General features: G+C 42.1%; 1 protein-coding gene across 1 annotated transcript; it reads left to right on the forward strand.

The window, feature by feature from the left end:
- The first annotated feature begins 17,932 nt into the window (after positions 1-17,932).
- On the forward strand, positions 17,933-22,706 carry DNAJC19 (DnaJ heat shock protein family (Hsp40) member C19). The gene is made up of 6 exons (XM_010592795.3): positions 17,933-18,065; positions 19,001-19,052; positions 19,130-19,203; positions 20,190-20,269; positions 21,211-21,281; positions 22,553-22,706. Exons 1-6 carry the CDS (start codon positions 18,063-18,065, stop codon positions 22,621-22,623), a joined length of 351 nt encoding a protein of 116 aa, XP_010591097.2. The 5' UTR covers positions 17,933-18,062; the 3' UTR covers positions 22,624-22,706.
- Positions 22,707-25,586: the final 2,880 nt, after the last annotated feature.

Consider the following 25,586-nt stretch of genomic DNA (forward strand, 5'->3'; position numbering starts at 1 on the left):
GACATCTAAGTCAATTGGCATAATAAAACCTATTAAGAAAACAGTCTGTATCCCACTTTGAAGAGTGGCATCTGGGGTCTTAAACGCTAGCAAGCAGCCATCTAAGATGCATCAATTGGTCTCAACCCACCTGGATCAGAGGACAATGAAGAACACCAAGGACACAAGGCGATTACGAGCCCAAGAGACAGAAAGGGCCACATGAAACAGAGACTATATCATCCTGAGACCAGAACAACTAGATGGTGCCCGGCTATAACCGATGACTGCCCTGACAGGGAACACAACAGAGAACCCCTGAGGGAGCAGGAGAGCAGTGGGATGCAGACTCCAGATTCTCATAAGACCAGACTTAATGATCTGACTGAGACTGGAAGGACCCCGGTGGTCACGGCCCGCAGACCTTCTGTTGCCCCAGGACAGGACCCATTCCCAAAGCCAACTCTTCAGATATGGATTGGCCTGGACAATGGGTTGGAGAGGGATGCTGGTGAGGAGCGAGCTTCTTGGATCAGATGGACACTTGAGTCTATGTTGGCATCTCCTGCCTGGAGGGCAGAGGAGAGGGTGGAGGGGGTTATAAGCTGGTGAAATGGACACAAAAAGAGAGAGTGGAGGGAGAGAGTAATTGTGAGTGTATAGCAAGGTGTATATGGGTTTTTGTGTGACAGACTCACTCGATTTGTAAACTTTCACTGAAAGCACAATAAAAATTATTAAAAAAGAGAAAAAAAAAAGCAGAAATATGTCCAAGAATTTAAAAAATGCTTGAACCGGGTCTTTAAAGCAATAAAGTTTTTGAAATTTCAAAGCTACATAGTTTTAATAGAATGACCAGTTTTTAACAATTCACCTCTGTTTCTGAGGATGTCAACTCTCACCTCTAGGCTTCCATTCTAAATTCTAACCCACACTCCATAATTCCAGCTTCTTGGTGAGCTCTCCTTGGATGTCTCATTGTCACAGTACCAAGTTACTGAAATGACACTTAATTCCCATAGAGTTCCCAGGGCCAGAGCTCTCCTGCCGTCTCTGTGTCTTGTTACTGAGAATCAGAACAGCATTGCTGGTGCTCTCCTTTCAACAAGTCCATCATTAAAGCAACTCCTTCAGCTTCTGCCTGAAGTTCCATTCTCCACAAGGCTCAGAGAGAAATCCAAAGTACCAGGTTCTCTTCCCCATCATCATATCCAATCAAACCCCATGAATGACAGTTCAACCCACAGGCTTACTTATAAATCTATTTAGGCTTACAGTGGATCCCTGGTGCTGCAGCAGTTAAGAGTTTAGCTGCTAACCAAAAGGTTGACAGTTTGAATCCACCAGTTGCTCCTTTAGGAGCAGTTCTACTACTGGACAGTTCTACTCTGCCCTATAGGGTTACTACGAGTTGGAATCAACTCAGTGGCAGCAGGTTTGGTTTTGGGTCTTTTTTGTTTTTTAGGCTTACAGTAATATCACCATTAGACCACTAGTTCTCTTTCCCCTCTCCCTCTCTTGTGTTCTTTCCCTCTCTTCTTCCAACTTAATCAACTAAATTTAAAACACTACACAGGCTTATTCATTTTTAGTATATGTTTTAAGAGCTCCCAAGAAAAATTATATCCATGAGGCCAGAGATCTGTACTGTGTAACTAATGTTCCTCCTCACTGGAAGGAGATGAGATGACTACTGCTGATTGCTTTAAGGAAGCGATACAAGGCTTTCTCTGTCCACTCCCAGAAGATGAGCAATATTTTTACAAAAAGGGAAAAGGACATATAATTTCTGTACATTCTTTGTTAAAAGACTTTGTTTGTAATCAAGTCTTGCTTTATTTATTTATCCATTTTTAAATATTGCTATAAAGAACACAGACATTTTGGCTTCTAGGCATGGTTAACAAAGAAATTCTGACTATCCTGCCAACTAAGAAAAACTGGAAACTATGGATATCATATATAAGAAACTGACCTGGATGAATCAGAGTGCTAATTTGTTTGAGATAAGGAGAAGTCAGAAATCCAGAAATGGTAGCCAAATATTGGCCTCTTCTCCCTGGGGACATCTGCCTGCTTTGGAAGAGGCGGGTAAGCTACTGAAAAACACTTCTGACAGGCTCATGGGACTAGGGTGACAGAATTCAGTCCAGACCTCCTAACGATAAGGGCCCTAGGTAACCTTCCACCTTTGCACTGACACCCCAAAGAGCTACACACCTTGGGAGTTAAGTAAAATAGAATGGAATCTCAGTTTTGATTCAACTAAGTGGCACAAAAATACTAGTCTTTGAAATGGGATTAATGTAATCCCAAAGGTTAGTGCCTGTAGACATCTGGAGAAAGAAGGGAAAAAAAATATCCTTTCTGGAAGAAAATAACCTTTTCCGAGTTCTACAAATTATTCGTACAAATAGTTTTTCATAGCCTCAAAATAGATAAAGCGAATGTCAAAAGAACTAAAAGGAGAGATAGACAAATTCATAATTATAGTGGAAGATTTTAACATACCTCTCTTAGAATCTGATAAAACAGACAAAATCAGTAAGATTAGAAGATTTGAATAGCATGAATAGCAATGATCTAACTGATAATAGAACAATGGGAGAATATATAGTCTTCTTAATAACACAAGAAATTATTTTTAAAAAGTAATCATATGCTGAGGCATAAAGGTAGTCTCAAGAAATTTCAAAAGATCAAATAATAAAGAATATGTTTTCTGACCATGTTACAATTAAGCTAGAAGTCAATTACAAAAAATTTTTGAGTAATCTTAAGTTTGAAAGTGTGTAAATTCACTTCTAAACAACCAGTGGATCAAAGAAGAAACCTCAACAGAAATTCGAAAATACTTGTAACTGAATGATAATGAAAGTAGTATATCAAAATTTGAGGGGAACAACAAAAGTAGTGCTTAGAAGGGAATTTATAGTTTTAAAAGTGTACGTTATGAAAGAACAGCTGAAAATCAATCATTAAGCATCCTTCTCAAGAAGTTAGAATATGAAGAGCAAACACAAACTAATTAAAAAAAAAAAAAAAGGAAGGGAGGAAATACCAAAAATATGTGAAGAAAGTAATAAAGTCAACAGCAAGGGGGAAAAAGTCAAATTTGGGTTCTCTCAACTATTTAAATTGATAAATCTCTGATGAGGCTCATCAAAAAAATAAGAAAAACGGCATATCCCAAGTCAGGACTGATGAAGAGGATATCATACAGATAATGTATATATTACAAAGACATTAAGAGAATATTTGAAATACCTTTATGTCATTAAATTTGAAATTTTATTATTTTAGATAAAATGCACAATTTCCTAGAGAAAATATAAATGACTAAGAGAAACAGAAAATACTAACAGTCCTACAATTATTAAAGAAATTAAATCTATAGTTTAAAACTTTTCTAAAAAGAAAACTAAGGCTCAGAGATCTTAACTGGTGAATTCTACCAAACATTTCAGGAAGAAATAACATCAATTTCCACAAATTCTTCCAAAGAATTAAAAAAAATAAAAAACAAGGAACACCCCCCGTATTAAGTTTCTCTGGGTACTGTAACAATTTACCACAAACTGGACAGCTTAAAACCACAGCAATTTATTCTTACAGTTCCGGAAGGTGGGTGTTCAACATTAGTTTCAGTAGACCAGAATCAAGGTGTTGGCAAGGCAGCACTCCCTCTGGAGGCTCTAGGAGAGAATTTGTTCCTTGTCTCTCCCGGCTTCTGGGGACTGACAACATTCCTTTGCATATGGCTGCATCACTCCAGTCTCTGCCTCTGTCTTCATACCTCCTTCACTTCTGTGTATGAAATCCCCCTCTACCTCTCTTGTATAAGGATACTTATGATGGCATTTCAGGCCCATCTCGTTAATCTCTCCATCACAACGTTCTTAATCACATCTGTAAAGACCCATTTTCCAAATAAGGTAACATTTCAGGTTCCAGGACTAGGGCGTGGATATTGGGGGGGGGGGGGCGGAATTTTGAGCCTACTTTACTCCCCAACTCATTTTATGAGGTCACTGTAGCTTTGACATTAATATCTGAAAATGACATTAGGAGAAAGACATACTACAGGCCAATGTCACACATGATCATATAGGCAAACCTTAAATAAAATATTAGCAAACCAAATCCAGCAATATGTAAAAAGAATAAATATGTTATGATCAAGTTGAGGAATGCAAAATTGTCTTAACATTCAGAAATCAACATAATTCTCTACATGAACATTATTAACAGAAGAGAAAAAAATATAGGGAGAAACACATTCCTTCATGTCTTAAATGAGGTAAACGAGTTGTCTTAGATGTCACCCTAGTCTACAATTCTGCCCTGAGAGAATTTCACGAAAAGGGCCACAATGTCTTCACCACCTCCACCAGCACCTCCCCTGAACAGTAGTAGACCATCACCCAGTGCCGTCAAGTCGATTCCGACTCATAGAGACCCTATAGCGACCCTATAGGACAGAGCAGAACTGCCCCCATAGAGTTTCCTAGGAGCGCCTGGTGAATTCGAACTGCCAACTCTTTGGTTAGCAACTGTAACGCTTAACCAATACGCCACCAGGGTTTCTAGTAGACCATTAGGTCTGTGGATGTACCGCAAGTTGTGGGCAGGTATCCCTTCTGCCAACCACCTGCAGTTACCAGGAGAGCCAAGACAGCAGGCACTGTTGTTGGCATGTGCTGTCCAGTCAATTATGACTCACAGTGACCCCACAGGACAGAGAAGAACTGCTCCATTGGGTTCTCTGGCAGAGCAGCTGGTGGGTTCAAATTGCTGACCTTCCAATTAGCAGCTGAGAGCTTAACCACTGCACCACCAGAGCTCCTTAGGGGCAGGCATAGAGCAATTTATATCAGAGATTATGTGGCACTGAATTTTATAAGGAAAAAACAAGCATGTGAAAACTTTCTCACTGGTCTTTGACTTGATGACTTAAAATTTCCATTTCATTGAAATCAAAGTCAGTGTCTGGTCTAGTTCAGAGAAGAGTGGCAGACTCAGTTTTAGCAGTCTCTAAAATATTATAGTGCAGTAGTTCTCAACCCAAAGCATATCCCAGCCACCTAGGGGCTTTGACAAACTATGTCCTTCAAGAGAAATAGTTATAAGGATCCCCTACTGTGGTGAAGGATGCTGCGTCCTCAGGTGTACTGTAGTGGGGTAAAAGATGAGAAATGCTGGAATCATGGTATCAAATAGAAAAATATAAATGCATGGGACAAAAGTATGGACATAGCCCCTGTCCCTTTCCCCAGAAGTTTCTGGACCTTATTATGAAACCAAGTTAATGTGCAGGTGTTCCTTTTCCATTGCCTGGAAACTAATTGCCACAGACTTACGGGTTTAAATGAACACTAGTCTATTACCTCACAGCTTCTGTGGGCCAAAAGTCTGGGCACAGCACAGCTGGATTCTCTCCTCAAGGTCTCACAAGGCTGAAATGAGCATCAGCTGAGGCTTGGGACCTCTTCCAAGCTCATTCAAGTTGTTGTAGAATACAGTTCCTTGCATTACAGGACTGAAGTCGCCATTTTCTTGCTGGCTGTCGATGGGGGGTTGTTCTCAGCTCCTACAGGCCACTCTCAGATCCTAGCCACAAGGTCCTCTCACTACATGGTGGCTTACATCTTCAAAGCCAGCAGGAGAATCTCATTCCAGTCTGCTGTGTTACTGTCTTACATGATATGATGTAACTACAGGAGTGACTATCTCATCATCTTTGCCATATTTTATAATCCAACCGAGGAAGCATCTGTCAGTTTGTCATACTGTGGGGGCTTGTGTGTTGCTGCGATGCTGGAAGCTATGCCACTGGTATTCAAATGCCTGCAGGGTCACCCATGGCAGACAAGTTTCAGTTGAGCTTCCAGACCAAGAAAGACTAGAAGGATCTGGTGGTCTACTTCTGAAAAGAATTTGCCACTGAAAACCTTATAAATAGCAGCAAAACATTGTCTGATATAGTGCTGGAAGATGAGCCCCTCAGGTTGGAAGGCATTTGAAAGACAACTGGGGAAGAACTGCCTCCTCAAAGTAGAGTTGACCTTAATGACATGAATGGAGTCGAGCTCTTGGGACCTTCATTTGCTGATGTGGCATGACTAAAAATGAGAAGAAACAGCTAAGGGATCAGTCCCTGGAGAAGGACATCATGATTAGTAAAGTAGAGGGTCAGTGAAAAAGAGGAAGACCCTTAAAGAGATGGATTAACACAGTGGCTGCAACAATGGGCTCAAACATAGGACCAGGCAGTGTTTTATTCTGTTGCACATGGCGTTGCTATGAGTCAGAACCAACTCAATGGCACCTAACAACAACAATAACCAAGGGAGCAAGTATCCCACCATAATCACAATCCAGCCCATACTCCGGGGGGAAGGAATCATGCATAGATGTACATTTGGGAGTGGGAATCTTGGGGGCCATCTTAGAATCTGGCCTACCACAGTGCGTGTTGGAGGGAGCCAGTGAAAACAAGGGAATGGGAGGAATCTCAAACAGGCAGAGCGTGACTGGAAGAAAGGAATGTAATAGACTGGGGACTGGCGGCAAGACGAAAAAGAGCTGAGCAAACAGCATGAGGGGAGGATTGGCGGTGTTGAGAGTTTTGTCTCCGTGGATTTTGTTTGAGGCGGTCGTGGAGAAAGATGATGGTAAGGAAAGACAAGCTTAAAGAAATCCCATTAAAAACTGAACCCCCTCTTTTGGTATTTTCTTTAGAAGCTACCATAATATATTTTAATTTCTTTCAATGAATTGTATGAGTAAATTGTTTTTGTTTTTTAATTTTTTGCTTCACTGTTGTTACTTTGCAAACCTGGGCTCAAACTCAAACCCAATATGATCCAACATTACTTTGGTTACCTTGGAAACAGCTTGGGCTTAGGATTCAAACACACCTTAAGTCAAATCTCTACTCCTTCGCCTACTAGCTAAGTAATTTTTTAAACTATCATCAATTTGTTAAGTGCTAGTTATATGTCTATTCAAGGAGTCCTGGTGGTGCAGTGGTTAAAGCACTCAGCTGCTAACCAAAAGGTCAATGGTTTGAACCCACCAGCTGCTCCGTTGGAGGAAGATTACACCCTAGGAAACCCTATGGGGCAGTTTTACCCTGCCCTACAGGGCCACTATAAGTCAGAATTGACTCAAGGGCAACTGGTATGTGTCTATTCTAAACAACATTGCTTAGCTTGTGATGAAGACATTACTTCTAGTAGACTCGTTCGTCTTCCGTAACCTAGTTGAGTGACAGCTGCAATTACCAGTTTATTCAGGGTGATAACAAACCAAATAAATACAGTTAATTACTTTATTAAGTTTCTTATGTAGCTGTGTATATGTAAACGGATAATAGTTATAATTCCCTTAGGTATACCATGTCAACTTGTACTATTATAAAAAAAACCCCAACCCAGTGCCGTCGAGTCGATTCTGACTCATAGCAACCCTAAAGGACAGATTAGAACTGCCCCACAGAATTTCCAAGGAGCACCTATTATAATTTTTATTATTTCTTGCATCATGAGAAACCAAGCGGCAACTACTATTAAGTCCATGATCTGAAAAGTAGGAAAGTGAAACTGAGATATATCAGGAGCAGAGCCCATATTACATTATGCTTCTCAGCCTAGACTGCAAAGCCCCCTAGGGCCTGAGATTTTTGTCTGTCTTGTCTACTGACACTTTCTCAGAGCCTAGAATGATGTCTTGCACACAGTTAAGTGCTCAATAAATAAAATACTTAATAAATGAAAACAATCCTCCATCTCTAATCACTAGTTGTGTTATGGTGCACATGGCCTTACTAAAGGGTCCAGGGTAGGGGCAGGGTGAAAGAGCTACCTCTTATAAATGTAAGAGCTTGGAAAAGTTGGAAAAAAATTGTGTTTTTTCTGGAAGATGCTGTTGTTAGGTGCTGTCAAGTTGGCTCTGACTCATAGCAATCCCATGTATAACAGAACAAAACACTACCCGGTCATTCACCATCCTCATAGTCATTGCTATGTCTGAGCCCATTGTTGCAGCCACTGTGTCAATCCATCTCATTGAAGTTCTTCCTCATTTTCACTAACCCTTTATTTTACTAAGCATCATGTCCTTCTCCAAAGATTGGTCCCTCCTAATAACTTGTCCAAAGTAAGCGAGACGAAGTCTTGCCATCCTTACTTCTAAGGAGTATTCTGGCTGTACTTTCTCCAAGACAGATTTGTTTGTTCCTCCGTTAGTTCAATATTCTTTGCCAACACCATAATTCAAAAGCATCAACTCTTCTTCGGTCTTCCTTTTTCATTGTTCAGCTTTCACATGGGTATGAGGCAATTGAAAACACCATGGCTTGGGTCCGGTGCACCTTAGTCATAAAAGTTCTTTTTAAGATTTTAGAAGTCCTCTGTCGCAGATCTGCCCCATGTGATACGTTGTTTCATTTCTTGACTGCTGCTTCCACGGGCGTTGATTGTTAATTGAAGTAAAATGAAATCCTTGACAACCTCAATCTTTTCTCAGTTTATCATGATGTTGCTCACTGGCCCAGTTGTAAGGACTTTTGTTTTCTTTATGTTGGGGTATAATCCATACTGAAGGCTGTAGTCTTTGATCTTCATCAATAAGTGCTTCAAGTCCTCTTTGCTTTCAGTAAGCAAGATTGTATCATCTGCACATCACAGCTTAATGATTCTTCCTCTAATCCTGATGCCATGTTCATATCGTCCAGCTTCTCAGATTATTTGCTCAGCATACAGATTGAATAAGTATGGTGAAAGGATATAACCCTGGCACACATCTTTTCCAGTTTTAAATCATGCAGTATCCCCTTGTTCTCTTCGAACAACTGTCTCTTCGTCTGTGTACAGGTTCTGCATGAGCACCATTAAGTGTTCTGCAATTCCCATTCTTCGCAATGTTACCCATAATTTGTTATGATCCACACAGTCAAATGCCTTTGCATAGTCAATAAAACAGGTAAACATCTTTCTTGGTATTCTCTGGAAGATATTATAAGTAATTTATTCATTCATTTTACAAATATCCTTTGAACACTAGGTTTAAAACACTATAAAATAGTATATGAAACATGATTTCTACTCTCATGGATCCTCAGGCTAATAGGAAAAAGACTTGCATACCAATTATTTCCATACAAAGCTAGATATAGTAAATGCCATGTGAAGCACAAACGAAATTGTACAGGAGTTCAGAGAAAGGAGAGATAAATAGCCCTAGACCATGGGTTGGCAAACTATGGCCCATGAACCAAATTCACAGTATGGCCCATGAGCTTAGAATGGCTTTTACATTTTAACAAAAACAAAGAAGATAACAGAGACTGTATGTGGCCTGCAAAGCCTAAAATATTTTCTGTCCCAAACCGCCAGGCGCTCCTTGGAAACTTTATGGGGTAGTTCTACTCCATCCTATAGGGTCACTATGAGTTGGAATCGACTCGAGGGCACTGGGTTTTTTTGTTTGGGTTACAGGAAAAGTTTGTAATGAACAAAGAACACTTTGCAAAAGGCCCATTTGATCTGGGCCTTTAAATGCTGGATGGAAATGGGATGGGACAAGAATGCTTTGGTGGGAGGGAGCGGCTTGAATAAAAACACAGGGGAAGTGGACTGCAGGACACATTTGGAAAACCTGATGACAAACTCCATTTGCCAGGATTATGAAGTTTATGAAGGGGAGAAGATGAGTCTGGACAGGTCGTCTCTGGCCAGTGGGCTAAGGAAGTTGGCTCAATCTGTTCCATTTTTCTCACTGTATCTGTTTTAGCCTGACTCCCTACTTTCCTTCCCAATTATAAAAACAAATTTTGCCCTTGTTTAGTCTGGAGCATGTGAGTAGAGAGCCAGTAAGAGCTGGGATGTGCTTGACCAGAGGGATAGCACCCAGCAAGCACGTGTTTCTGGGTAAAGGCTCTGCTCTCTTCTCAGGCTGTGAGGAAGGAAAATTGAGGCACTCAGGATTTTACTTGAAACCTGGAATTGGGGTAGCTTTTAGAAGCCCTGGTGGCACAGTGGTTAAAGTGCTCTACTGCCAACTGAAATGTCAGCTGTTCGAACCCACCAGCCACAGTGCTAGTCTGCTTTCGTGAAGATTACAGCCTTGGAAACCCAATGGGGAAGCTCTACTCTGCCTACAGGGTTGCTATAATTCAGAATCAACTCAACGGCTGTGGGTTTTAGGTACATTTTCCCAAATAAAGTTTTCCCAATTGATCTTCCCTTTCATTCTGTGGACTGCCAAAAGAATAGGCAGTCCTTTGCTCCATCTCTCTTCCTTCCGTTGCCTTTCCCAGGCCAGAGGTAATCCCTGAAGTACTTTTTAACATATTTTTCTGGCTTTTATTTACATAATCCTAACTAACATCCTTATATGGCTGTTTCTTGATTTATTTCTATTTTATCATTATTTAGTGATTTCCTATCATAGAAGATAAAATTTAATCTGTCCTATGGTGGTAAAAAAAAAAAAATTTTTTTTTTTATGGTGGTGGCTCAGTGGTTAAGAGCTACAGCTACTAACCAAAAGGTCAGCAGTTCAAATTCACCAGCCACTCCTTGGAAACCCTGTGGGGCAGTTCTACTCTGTCCTATAGGTTCGCTATTGAGTTGAAATCGACTCGATGGCAACAAGTTTGGTTTTTTGATTCTACACATCACCTGTAGCTCTGGAGGCACACTGGAAAAAGGTTGGCAGTTCAAATCCACCAGCTGCTTCTTGGAAACCCTCTGGGGCAGTTCTACTCTGTGCTATAGAGTTACTGAGTCGGAATCAACTTGACAGCAATGAGTTTTGGGTTTGGTATACATCACCCAATGCACATGTGCACATATTTTTCCTCCTTTCATCCCTCTGGAAACCCTGGTGGTATAGTGGTTAAGTGCTCTGGCCGCTAACCAAGAGGCTTGCAGTTCAAATCCACCAGGCTCTCCACTATGGGGGCAGTTCTACTCTGTCCTATAGGGTCACTATGAGTTGGAACCAACTCAACGGCAGTGGGATTTTTTTTTTATCCCTTCAATAAAATTACATGATTGTGTAAATATTGTTTATATTTGAGACAAAGGGTGTACTAGGATTACATATTTTTCCTTGTAATGCTTTTTGTTTTTCCTGGAGTTAGCAATTGCCTTATTTATTTCTTTTTTAAATAACTTTTATTAAGCTTCAAATGAACGTTTACAAATCCAATCAGTCTGTCATATAAGTTTACATACATCTCACTCCCTACTCCCACTTGCTCTTCCCCTCTTGAGTCAGCCCTTTCAGTCTCTCCTTTCGTGACAATTTTGCCAGCTTCCCTCTCTCTCTATCCTCCCATCCCCCCTCCAGACAAGAGTTGCCAACACAATCTCAAGTGTCCACCTGATATAATTAGCTCACTCTTCATCAGCATCTCTCTCCCACCTGCTGACCAGTCCCTTCCATGTCTGATGAGTTGTCTTCGGGGATGGTTCCTGTCCTGTGCCAACAGAAGGTCTGGGGGGCATGGCCGCCGGGATTCCTCTAGTCTCAGTCAGACCATTAAGTTTGGTGTTTTTATGAGAATTTGGGGTCTGTATCCCACTGATCTCCTGCTCCCTCAGGGGTCCTCTGCTGTGCTCCCTGTCAGGGCAGTCATCGGTTGTGGCCGGGCACCAACTAGTTCTTCTGGTCTCAGGATGATGTAGGTCTCTGGTTCATGTGGCCCTTTCTGTCTCTTGGGCTCTTAGTTGTCGTGTGGCCTTGGTGTTCTTCATTTTCCTTTGCTCCAGGTGGGTTGAGACCAATTGATGCATCTTAGATGGCCGCTTGTTAGCATTTAAGACCCCAGACGCCACATTTCAAAGTGGGATGCAGAATGATTTCATAATAGAATTATTTTGCCAATTGACTTAGAAGTCCCCGCAAACCATGTTCCCCAGACCCCCGCCCTTGCTCCGCTGACCTTTGAAGCATTCATTTTATCCCGGAAACTTCTCTGCTTTTGGTCCAGTCCAATTGAGCTGACCTTCCATGTATTGAGTGTTGTCTTTCCCTTCACCTAAAGCAGTTCTTATCTACTGATTAATCAATAAAAAAAAACCCTCTCCTACCCTCCCTCCCTCCCCCCCTCATAACCACAAAAGTATGTGTTCTTCTCAGGTTTACTATTTCTCAAGATCTTATAATAGTGGTCTTATACAATATTTGTCCTTTTGTCTCTGACTCATTTCGCTCAGCATAATGCCTTCCAGGTTCCTCCATGTTATGAAATGTTTCAGAGATTCGTCACTGTTCTTTATCGATGCATAGTATTCCATTGTGTGAATATACCACAATTTATTTACCCATTCATCCGTTGATGGACACCTTGGTTGCTTCCAACTTTTTGCTATTGTAAACAGAGCTGCAATAAACATGGGTGTGCATATATCTGTTTGTATGAAGGCTCTTGTATCTCTAGGGTATATTCCGAGGAGTGGGATTTCTGGGTTGTATGGTAGTTCTATTTCTAACTGTTTAAGATAACGCCAGATAGATTTCCAAAGTGGCTGTACCATTTTACATTCCCACCAGCAGTGTATGAGAGTTCCAATCTCTCCGCAGCCTCTCCAACATTTATTATTTTGTGTTTTTTGGATTAATGCCAGCCTTGCTGGTATGAGATGGAATCTCATGGTAGTTTTAATTTGCATTTCTCTAATGGCTAATGATCGAGAGCATTTTCTCGTGTATCTGTTGGCTGCCTGAATATCTTCTTTAGTGAAATGTGTGTTCATATGCTTTGCCCACTTCTTGATTGGGTTGTTTGTCTTTTTGTGGTTTGCCTTATTTATTTTTCATTGTTTAGTTTTCTATGTACCCACCACTTATTTATCTCTGAGTCAGTTAGGATGTTTCAGCTGTGAGTAATCAGAAAACCCATCTGTTACCTAGCACTGTGATAACAGAAATACCACAAGTAGGTGGCTAAACATTTCACCTTTTGGCCCCCCAAACTCATATCCTCCCCACATGCAAAACACATTCACCCCATCACATCATCCCAAAAGTCTTAAGTGAACTCAAAGTCTAAAATCTCATCTTCTGAATCATCTAAATCAAGTATGGGTGAGACTTTGGGAATGTTCCATCCTGGGACAAAATTCCTCTCCATCTGTGGACCTGTGAAACCTAGAATACAAGTTATCTGCTTCCAAAGTACAGTGGTGAAACAAACACAGGGTTTTTACAAATGGGAGAAATCAGAGGGAAAGAGGGGTTCGTGGGCACCAAGCAAGTCCAAAACCCAGCAGAACAAATTACATCAGCTGTTCTCCAGGACCATCTGAGCAATGGCCTTGCCCTCCATACTCTGGGTGTTAGCCATGCTTTTTGGATTTTGGGTGGAGGCCTCTAGGTCCTGGGTATCAGCCCCATCCAGGTCCACTAGGATGGCAACTCTGCTCCCTTGGCTTTGGGCAGTACCATTATCCTAGTTTATCTGAGTGGTGACCACAACCCCTCAGCCCTGGGTGGTTCCATTCTCCTGGCCCTTGGGAATGGCAGTCCCACCCCCTCTGCTTTGGGTGGCAGTCCGATCCTCCTGGCCCACCCAAATGGCAGTCCTACACTTCAGCACTAAGGTGCAAGAGGTCTAACTCTTTAAAACCTAGGAGGCTGTTTTTCCATCTTTGAAATGGAGGCAGCATTCTACCCTTCTAAACCGAGGCAGCCCTGCTTCCCATGTTCCTTCCAACAGTTCTGCTAATTTCTGAACTGCTCCAGGAATGGTACTTTCTTTTTTTGAAGGACCTCAGATGTTTGCAACCAAGTAGCTGTATTGGCCTATTTCCTGCCTGTAGAATTCCAAGAAATGGATATCCTGTCTCTGTCCCTTTAGTCTAAGCTGATGGGTTTTCTGCTGTGGTAGTGGATTCAATCCATCACTCACAGGCTTATCTTTTTAACAAAAGATTGGGTAGCCATGTCCTTGATGAACATTCTAGGACACGTGTCCTTAGTTTGTACAACAGAATTTTCCAAATCTTTTAAGTCCTGGTTTCATTTTGCACAGTTCATTTTTAAGTCTATCTTTTTCCTCTCACTTTTTACTCTAAGAGGCAAGGAGAAACCACATAGCCCGTTTAAGATCTTGCTTAGAAATCTTCTCAACCAGATATCCAAGTTCACCACTTACAAATTCTACCTTCCATCAAACATTCAAACATAATCCAGATAAGTTCCTTGCTACCACATAAAAAGCATCACCTTCCCTTCACTGTCCAGTCTCATGCTCATCATTTCCTTCTAAAGTCTCACCAGAGCACAGGGAACACCCATATATCTAGCAACATTCTGTTCAAAACCATAGAAGCTTCTATCACAGCTCTCAGTTCTTTCTGAACCCTCATCAAAATTGCCCGTTATGTCCACAATTCTACCAACAGTCTCTTCAAAACAAACAAGAGCCTTACTATGAAGCATACCAAATTCCTCTAGCCTCTACCCATTACCCAACTCCAAAACCACTTCCATGTTTCAGGTATTTGCTAGAGCAGCATTTTACTCCTTAGTAAACCAGTGATGCTGCAACAGAACTGCACGAGTGGATGGCTTTAATGAGCAAATTTATTCTCTCACAGTCTTGGAGGCTAGAAGCCCAAACTCAGGACACTGGCTCTAGGGGAAGGCTTTCTCTCTCTGCCAGCTCTGGGGGAAGGTCCTTGTCTCTTTTCAGCTCTGTTCCTTGCTTCCTTGGCATTCTTCATGTGGTATCTATCTTCCTCATCTGTACTTCCTTGCCTCTGTGCCTAATCTGCTGTTTCATATCTCAAAAGTGATTTGCTTAAGATACACCCTACATTGATATGGGCTCATTAAGACAACAAAGAAAAACTCTATTCCCATATGGGATTATTTCCACAGGTACAGGGGTTAGTATTCCAATACAAATTTGGGAGGACACAATTCAATCCATAACACCATCGAAAAACAGCTTAAGTTTATTTTTCTCTCACAAACCAGAAATCTCCAGGTGGGGTAACCAAAAAAAAAAAAAACCAAACCCAGTGCCATCGAGTCAATTCTGACTCATAGCGACACTATAGGACAGAGTAAAACTGCCCCATAGAGTTTCCAAAGAGTGCCTGGTGGATTTGAACTGCCGACCCTTTGGTTCGCAGCCATAGCACTTAACCACTACGTAACCAGGGTTTCTTTTTTTTTTTTTTAGGGTTTCTAGCCCACCATTAATTAGGTCAGCTGCTCGGTACCACAATATAAACTCATCTTTCTGTTTGTCATCCTCACTGTATAAGCTAGTGTGAAAGAGACTCGCTCTGCCCTGTCCAATAACACAGCTACTAGCCACATTTGGCTGTTTAAAAACAAACTCACTGCCATCGAGTCAGTTCCAACTCACAGAGACCCTATAGGACAGAGTAGAACTGCACTATAGGGTTTCCAAGGCTGTAATCTCTAGGGGAGCTGACTGCCACATCTTTCTCCTGAGGAGTGCCTGAACCACCGACCTTTTGGTTAGCAGCCGAGCATTTGATCACTGCACCATGAGGGCTCCTTTGAAATAAAATTAAAAATTTGGGCTTTGAGTCACTCTAAACCAAACCCAACCCAAAACAAACCCACTGCCGTCAAGTCGATCCCGACTCATAGCGACCCTACAGGACAGAGTAGAGCCACCCCACAGAGTTTCCAAGGAGTGCCTGGTGGATTCAAACTCCCAACCTCTTGGTTAGCAGCTGAAGTACTCAACCACTATGCCACCAGGGTTTCCTGAGTCACACTAGCCACATGTAAGTGCTCAATAGGTACATGCCATCGAGTTGATTCCAACTCATAGTGACCCTATAAGACAGAGTAGAACTGCCCCATAGGGTTTCCAAGGAGTGGCTGGTGGATTTGAACTGCTGACCTTTTGGTTATTTAATGGGTTTCTTTTTTTTTTGTTTTTAATTATTGTGGTGAAAATATATGAAACAAAACATTTACCAGTTCGACAATTTCTACATGTTATAATTCAGTGACATTGATTACATTCTTCATGCTGTTATGATGGCTTGCTTTTGTAGTTGTTGGATAAAAGTTAGGTGAACGAGAAGCAAAAGATGAAGTTAAACACTTAATGCCAGTGTCTTAGCACAAGCTGTCACCCTGAATCACTTGTTGACAATGAATCACATCACAAACATCTTAGAACCTGAGGAGCCCTGGGAGATTCAAATGCAGGATCTTTTAGTAGCTGAGGAAAACAAAGTCAAGAAATGTGCTATTTGTCTAATAACCAGCTATTATGGATGGAATCGTGTCCCTTCAAAAGATATAGTGAAGTCTTCACTTCAAAAAATACGTCGTACCTATGAATGTAACTCTTTGGAAATAAGATGCTTGAAGATGTTATCAGGTTAAGATGAGGTCACACTGGAGAAGGGTGTGGGTCCTAATCCTGTATGACGGGTGTCCTTATAAAAGAGAAGATACACAAGCAGGGAGGCAGAGGAAGAACACCAGGTGATGCTGCAGCGGCAAGCCAAGGATCGCCTGGAGCTACCAGAAGCCGGGAGAGAGGCGTGGGACAGGTTCTCCCTCACAGTTTCAGAAAGAATCAACACAGCTGACACCCTGATCTCAGACTCTCAGCCTCCAGAACTGTGAGGCAATAAATTTCTGTTGTTTAAAGATGCCCAGCTGTGGTATTTTACTGATACACCACAGGAACCCATGAAAGCAGAATCTGTCTGCAGAGTTCACAGATCCTAACACTTTGTAAGTTCTAAGAGGGAAGTAAGTCCCTACGTTTTGGATTTGGAGAGCTGAAGCACTGTTGGCAGTCTGCGTTGATGATCCAAATACGGCATTCTAAAACTTCCATTATTGTTGCCACTTTTATCTTTTCAAGCATGTATGAAGGGATATACAAAACTGATGCCCTGTGGTGGCAAAAACAAACCCTACTTCTTTTGGGGGCAGGGGACACATTCTAAGTAGCATTTTTCAGTTGTGAGAATTTTGAAATCCCATGACCAGAATAGTTTTTGAGGTGGTAATCTCACCCAACAAAACTGAAAACCAAAACATTCGCACAAGGTTCTGTCGAGTCACGTATTTAAATAAAATTACTTCAAATAAAAGAATGCTACCAAGGAGCTCCTGAAATACGCTGTGGTTTTGTTCATTTAAAAAAAAAAATTTTTTTTTATGCTCGGTTGCTACACATTTGTTTGGCTTCATGGTGCAGCCTGTTATTGCGTATTTAGGGGTAGTCATTACCCTTGACAGTTATAAGGTCCTCGGGAGGAGCAAGCAGTCTGCGCTGGACTAACAGAAAGGCTGGAGGTCTGAACCCACCCAGCAGCACTGCGGAAGAAAGGCCTGGCAATCTGCCTCTATAGGAATTACAGCCAACAAAACTCTAAGGAACAATTCTACTCTGTAACACATAGGGTCGCTGAAAGTCGGCACTGACTCCTTCATAATAGTTTTAGTTTTCTTGGCCTTTTTTAAAATTATAAATGCTACTGGAAAGAAAAACGGTCCGAGTAAGGCTGCACAGTATTTGCTTATGCCTTACCTTCCCCTGCAAGAATTTCCAAACGCCCTTGGCCCAGAAGCAGGTGGGGAAGGGGGACCAGAGGGCAGCTGATACCGAGAAGCCACACCCTCGAGCCCGGTAGAAGGTGACCCGCCCACCCACACAGCACCCAATCCGAAGTCGCTCTCTCCGCCCGCCCACTACTTGAGCTACCTTTCTCCACCCCTCTTTCTACCTACCAACCAATCCGAAGTCTTGTTCTCCGCCCACCACCCGCCAACCAATCCGGTCTCATTCTCCGCCCGCCCACTGCTTGAGCGACCTTTCCCCGCCCCCTTCCACCCACCACCCAATCCGAAGTCGTATTCTTCGCCCGCCACTACCTGAGCGACCTTTCCCCCTCCTCGTTCCCCCTTTACGACAGTTTTCCGGCTAGCTTTGCGGCCGCCGCTGCCGGTTTCCTTGGTGCGGGTTCCCGGGCGGCCCGTAGCTGTCTGTGTGGCCGCGGCCTCTGGGCTGGGATGAACTGCCCTCCCGGTGGAGGTAGGGCAGCCGAGCCGGAGCCATGGTGAGTGTGGCCTTCCGGCGCCCTCGGCCCGGCCTCCAGGAGAAGGCTGGCCTTGTGCTCAGCGCCCCGAGCCTTGTGCTCCTACTCGCCTTCCAGCGAGGCTCGCAGCCCTGTCCCCTCGCAGGCAGCCCCGGCCCCTCGCAGGCGGCCCCGGGCCCCTCGCAGCGCTGGCTGGGTCAGTCGCTGCCGGGCTCAGGACTGGTGGAGACGCGGGGTTCTGGCTGCGCCCCGCGGCCCTGGCCCTCCGTCCCTGGCCCTCCTTCCCCCCTTCAGGCCTCTGTGAATGGAGCTCTTCTCCCAGGGCCCCGGACGTCTTTGCCCTTCCTCTCGCTCTCCCCGTGAGGCCAGATGGTGTCAAAGGCGCTCAGAAGAACTAGCGTTCTCCTTAATCTAACCCAAAACCGCCGAGCAGTCGCGACTGACAGCGACCCCATAGGGCAGAGCAGAGCTGCCCCACTGGGTTTCCGAGGAGCGCCTGGGGGATTCGAACTGCCGATCTTCTGGTTAGCAGCCGAGCTCTTACCCACTGTGCTACCAGGGCTCTCCCTAGTCAGCCAGCCCCCGTCTGTCGTTGGAAGTGCTTCCTCAGGTCCTAAGAGAACGCCCGTCATCGGTTCTTCCTCTTCCACCGCAAGCCTTATTTCGGTGGCTCCGGAGGCAACTTTCCTGTGACTTCGTTTGCTCGGGGATGAAAGGGGCATTTTCAAAGGGAAGCAATAATTGTTTTCACTATGTTAGGAGTCCATTAAGTCGACGTGCCCTCTTCCAAGTGAAAATCCCAACGAGCAGAGGTTTAAAGGATCACGGGGCAGGGTACTTTCACCTTGTTTCCCCCATGGAAGGGAAACTTGGAGTGGTTCGGGGCTGGCGAGTGGGCCGGACCGGAGCGGCTGGGCGTTAAAGAAGTAAATACTAATAACTCTTCCCTCCCCCAGGCCGGCACTGTTGTTGCAGTCGGACTGACCATCGCTGCCGCAGGATTTGCAGGTTCGTTTAGGGTTTGGGAGTGGATGTGAAGTGGGGGAGATGGGAGACTTGCTTATTGACTCTTAATTTGTTTTTAGGCCGTTATGTTTTGCGAGCCATGAAGCATGTGGAGCCTCAAGTAAAACAAGTCTTTCAAAGTCTACCAAAATCTGTAAGACTTACTAAACTTTTTTGCTAATTTTTTGCTGCAGAGGATAAATTTCCAAACATTTACCAAGTTCTCTTCTTTGGGCCCCTTCTCTTCTTTTCAGAAGAGAGGTTTCAACGTTCCAAGCTTTGTAATGGTGCTGCCCTCACACATGCAGTGTTATGAGACAGTGTTGGGGGGCGGGGAGGAGGTTGTTAATAATCTAGTATGGAGTGAAATCATCACTTTATTGTTCGCATATTGTTACTGCAGCCTCATTCTCTGTTTACATTCTTGCCTTCCCACTTGGCTCTGCCTCACAAGCCCAGAGGCCTGTAGGGCTTTAAAGTCATCTGCTGGTACTGTGTGGCCTCTGCACCCCCTAACTGGACACTTGTAATTAACTGCACTTAGGCTGTGGGGTATGATGCAGGTAGTGATCAGACCATGGTACCTTCTGTGGTCACAGTTTAGAATGAGTTTGGCTCTGACAGCCTGTTGTGTAGATGCTGTTGAGTAAATATTTTTGCGTGTGACCGAATGTGACAAAATAGGATGATGGTAGGCTTTACCAGTGGATCTGACATAACAAGATCAGAGGACCTGATTGCCTAATTGTGTTTTATTGGTTGCCTTGAGTCTCATGATACCCTTGAACCACTTGCTCCAGGAGGTGTCTAAATCCTCGTCTTGAGCCACTTGTTATTTTAAACATACTCATATTCTGAAATCAGATTTTCACCTAGACCCTGGCCACCTTGGAATAATCTTTTCTTTGTTCCCAGCTTTGAGTCACTGCTCAGTTGTCTTACATTTCCAAAGACAGTTAAGGTTGTCTAAAAAAATGGGTCTATTTAATGACGTTAAAATGATCATTTGTTGCTACTTGTAAATCTAAAATACTGTGGGAATTGCACTTAAAAGTTCTCTGAAATGAATTCCTGTTGTTTCTATGAACATTTACGAACATTTTCTTAGCAGCTTTCTTACTAATGCGTCTCCTCTTGCAGGCCTTCAGTGGTGGCTATTACAGAGGTGGATTTGAACCCAAAATGACAAAACGGGAAGCAGCATTGATACTGGGTGTAAGGTCTGATAATTCCTGATATTTTTGATATTTTTTCTACAACTCTAGAGATATGAGGAAGTGTAAGAATGACTTTCTCTAACAAAACCAAAAACCCATTGCTGTCAAGTCAATTCTGACTCACAGTGACCCTATAGGACAGAGTAGAACTGCCGCATAGAGTTTCCAAGGAGTGCCTGGTGGATTTGAACTGCCAGACTTCTGGTTAGACACTGTAGCACTTAACCACTGCGCCACCAGGGTTTCCCTCTCTCCAACTAGAGGGAGTTAATAGGGGTGTTGCCCCAAGAAGATTGATGTAATCAGTTTTAGTCAACTGTACCTACACTGCTCCCTCCTTTCACGTGTTTTAAAGGTCTAGATACTCCCTACAAAAGTCAGAAGAGAAGGCATACTAGCATATGGTGCTTTTTCATTTACTGATAAACATATCAACAGATAATCACAGTGCTCCATACTTATAACTGATAAACATACGTTCTATGGTGAAACTCTGCCTTCATTTGTAAGTACTAAACATGCTTTCCTTTTCTATAAAATGACTTGTGCTTAAAGCACTGAACTCACCAGCTGCCCTGGGGGAGAAAGATGTGGCAGTCTGCTCTGTAAAAATTACAGCCTTGGAAACCCTATGGGACAGTTCTCTCTCCTATAGTGTCGTTAGGAGTCAGATTCGACTACACAGCAGTGGGTGTTATTTTTTTATTTTTTTAAAACATACTTTCCTTTTATGGAAGAACGCCTTACTTTTCTGAGGAGCAGTTAGTTCTGGCTGAGAAAATTCACCTTGAGTGGAAGAAAAGTTTCTAAGCAGCTCTTCACACTGTCGTGTAGACTTCCTACAGTTTCGTAATACCGTTAATTGGATTTCATGAACAATTTTTTTTAATGTGATTCAGAAATAGACTGAAGTAAACAATACCTTTTTTTTTTTTTTTAATTAGCCCTACTGCCAATAAAGGAAAAATCAGAGATGCTCATCGACGAATTATGCTCTTAAATCACCCAGACAAGGGTAAGTGGTCATAAAGCCTTGTTTTATGTGTTGTTGGAATGACTGTTAATAGTGGAATAATTTTACATCAATTTCTGGTGGTCACCGTAAGGGAAATGCCCAGATGTGTGTGTGAGCGCTGTCTCCAAAAGTGGATGCATTTGTTTTTGGTGTCTTAAAAGAAGAAATGCTGAATGGAAAATGCATGTACAGAACCCTGAGCAGATCCGATAATTACTGAAATGCAGAAGTAATGGTGAGCATTAATGCCTGGAGATCTGCGGTTTAGAGAAGATGTGATTTATAATGTTGACAGAGCCATAAACTCTGCTGCTAACATGGTTTTTTGTTTATAGTCATAATTGAATGAAATGCTACGTTTGTTAATGAAATTAAAAATGTAGTTTTCCCCTACCTGTTAGACTCTTAGAACTAAAAAAAAAAAAAAAAAGACCTAAATAGAAACGTATACGGTGTCGTTAGTTGCTGATACACCTACAAGCAGCTTTACAGTTCCCTCTTCTTTGGCTATGTGGAAAGAAAGCACATTAATTCCTTTGAGTACCAAAATAATAGACCACAAAACCCATGTTCCAATGTTCAAATACTTTTACTTCCATAAGAGAGGACTTTCCTTAAGAAAGAGGGTTTTGACCGTTTAAACAGAATTGCAATTGTTTGGTGATCTGATTTCTCAGCCTCTTCTACAGACTTTGGCTTCATTACCTGGAGGGCTTCTGATGCAGTAAGTCTAGGGTGGGGCCCATACATTTTGCATTTCTACTGGCTTCCCTGTGTGGCATGTCCTGTCTGACTCTGGGGACCACACTCTGAAAATCCCTGCTCTAGTGGCAAAGCAGATTAGCAGGATGGCATCATTAAGGGACAGCTTATAACAGAAAAAGGAAGATCTAAAGCAAACGAGACTTTGCAACAAAGAGCTCACACAGAAGCCTCTGAAAATATCATGGTTTAAAACAACATGGTACAGTCAACTAGTGGTTGTTCATGACTCGGAGTCACTGTGAATAGGTAAACTTGGGCTATTTTCTAGGTACATGAGGATGTCTTTTTTAATCCCATTTCAACCATTTTGTTAAGCTTCAGGCAAATGTCATTTTTAAAGAAATACTCATGTAAATATGTCATCTCACATTGGTCAAATGTATCACCATTTCTGCTAATTTCACCTCAGACAAGCATAGGGATCTTTGAAACAAGAGTAGGTTTTCACCAAGCAAAAGCTGAGAAAATCCTTCTTACAACTGTTCCTTTTTTCTTTCTTCCTGTAGGAGGATCACCTTATATAGCAGCCAAAATCAACGAAGCTAAAGACTTACTAGAAGGTCAAGCTAAAAAATGAATTTTAAAGTACATATTAGTTTGTGTGTATGAATGAGTCTGACTTTTTATAATAAAATACCTCAAAGCTTTGATTTTTAAAAATGATTTAGCACAAAGTAAATCAAAGGCTTATATAATTTTTCTGTTTAAATTTGAGAACAGCTTAGAGTATTTGGCCTAGAATATTTGGAAATCGTTATAGATAAATGTATACCACTTGAATAGAAATACACTCACGTAGCGTATAAATAGGCACTTTTTAAGGTAAAGTGAACATGGTAGTTAGTCCCTGCTCTTGAGGAACCCCGTCTAATGAGAGAATGACAGATAAACTGTTAATTAAAGCACAAGGTGATAAATGTCATGATTTAGCACAAGCTGTTATAATGGGGACTCAACTCATTTGGAGGAAAGGCCATTCAAGGTCCAAAGCAGCACATTGTAAAAAGCAAAGACCTACCTGTGTAGAATCTTGTATTTAGCCATAACTCTGACGTAAGAAACTGACCCAGGTGTGTATATAATGTCACTGACAGAATTCAGACTTCATACATTAAAAACCATAACAGCCCATTGCCTGTTGCCATCAAGTCAACTCCGTCTCACAGTGACCCGACAGGACAGAGCAGAACTGTCCCATAAGGTTTCCAAGGAGCACCTGGTGGATGCGAACTGCCGACCTTTTGGTTAACAGCCATAGCTCTTAACCACTACGACACCAGGGTTTCTAAAACTAACAGTACGCAAAAAATAGACTTGAAAGTACAGTCCTGTTTTTAATCAAGAAAATATTTACATTGTATTCAACTAGCCCCTTCAAGATATCGACCATTTATAGTTTATTTTTTGACATAATTAAAGTTTTACAGATGCCATCACCAAACTTAACTGTTATCGAAACTAAAAATTGAAATGCCCTTAGTATCAAAATAGTATTCAGCCTGGACTCTTAAAAATTTACACACCAATAAATTTAAATGACATTTGAAGCAAATGGCTTGCAGTATATGGAGTATCATAAGAATCTTAAGCATAAAACCAAACCTGTTGTCATTAAGTTGATTCCGACTCCTAGCCACCCTGTAGGACAGAGTAGAACTGCCCCATAGGGTTTCCAAGACTGAAATCTTTACAGAAGCAGACTGCCACATCTCTCTCTCCCAGGGTCGCTGGTGAGTTCCAATCACTGACCTTTCAGTTAGCAGCTGAACACTTAACTGCTGTGGCACCAGGGCTCCTATATCTTAACCAGAGGACCTGTATAAAACCTGGGGTAGATAGCAGTCTGTGGTCACCACTGGGATTATTTATATTTGTTTGAGGATGAATAAGTTACACTACCTACCATCTAAACTTAAATCTTAGAAGTTCTCAATTACTAATGGAGAACACAAGGAATTTTGAGGTGAAGGTAATCATTTTTGTGTATGATGAATCTCTTTAACTAGACAAAACCTCATGTAGTAGGTGTAAATACCTGTGCGTGTTTCATGCAAATAGAATACCTGTATTAAGACAGTGGAAGATCATTTTAATCCTAAAGAGCATAGCAGAGCACATTTTCTTTTACATTCATCAGTTTTATTTTCTTTAGGCTTACCTTTTTCAAGTAGAACACAATCCATATTTGATCGAAGGTTTAACCTAGCATTTTTCTTGGAAAAAATTTATCTGTATCAACTCTAGATTGTATTGGGGAAAAGCTGTCAGTATGATCTAAAAAAGAACCTTTATCCTTTAATGGTTGGGTTTTTTTTTTTTTTTTACACAAAATACTTGATCTGTAATGACAACATTTGAGTACTTACAATGTGCGGGCATAGTGCTAAGCATTTTCCTTGTCTCAGTAAATAAGCTACTTGCTATTATGTAATTTTACAGGTCAGGAAACTGAAGTTTATGGAGATTAACTTGTCCAAGGCCACATGCCGAATGAGGAGACTGAGTGCAGCCCGGTCTGTCCCAGCTCCAGAGCTCCCTATTTGTTTACCTCCATACTGTGGTACCTTTCACAGTTCTCAGAACCCAGGGACGTATTCCTTGGTGGTGCTGAGAGGTGACTCTTGATACTTATCATTACGCATCTAGTTTGGACCCTTTTTTTAACCAGTTGTAAACATTATCAGTGCCTATAACTCGTTGGCACCAAGTCAATTCTGACTCATAACGACCCTATAGGACAGAGTAGAACTGCCCCATAGTGTTTCCAAGGAGTGGCTGGTGGATTCAAACTGCTGACCTTTTGGTTAGCAGCCAAGCTCATAACCACTGCACCACCAGTAGAAATACACTGAAAAATAAAAAGGGGGGAGGTGTATGGTTGAACCCAATATTGGGGGAATAGGAGATGCAAGTTTACTCAGTAATTATGACACTTCCTCCACATTTTATGGAAGAGGAAACTAAAGGACATAGCACGTGGTTTCTAAGGCTGTATAGCTAGTCAAACTAGAATTAAGCCCTGGGTATCTTTTCCTGGTCACTTTGTTCATCTGTAATTTGGTTCTCTACATATTACTATTTAGTAGATATGTTTGGGGGCATTGCTATCCACAGCCTTAATACTAGATCTGGTTTCTCTGTCACTACTTAGCCCTTTCCGTTTTGCCTTCATGGGGGCCTTTGGGTTGACATTATTAGATGAGTCCTAAGCTGCTGTATAAAAACTTGGCTTTGCTGGTGATGAAAATGGGCCATAATGAGTGATCGCTTAAGTTAAATATTTTTAGAGTTTTAAACAAATTCTCGTCTTCAAATATTTTCCAAATGTTGGGATTACCTATAGAAACATTTAAATGAAGACAACAGCCTAGCTGTGAAGTTTAGTATTCCATGAGACCCAACTCTTTGAAGAACTGAGAACCCGGTGAGAATACGAGCCCTGGTGTCATAGTGGTTAAGAGCGTGAGTGCTAACCAAGAGGTCGGCATTTCGAGCCCATCAGCCACTCTTTGGAAACCCTATCGGGCAGTTCTGTGTTCT

Source organism: Loxodonta africana, chromosome 1 (assembly GCF_030014295.1).
Source record: "Loxodonta africana isolate mLoxAfr1 chromosome 1, mLoxAfr1.hap2, whole genome shotgun sequence".
Classification (NCBI taxonomy): domain Eukaryota; kingdom Metazoa; phylum Chordata; class Mammalia; order Proboscidea; family Elephantidae; genus Loxodonta; species Loxodonta africana.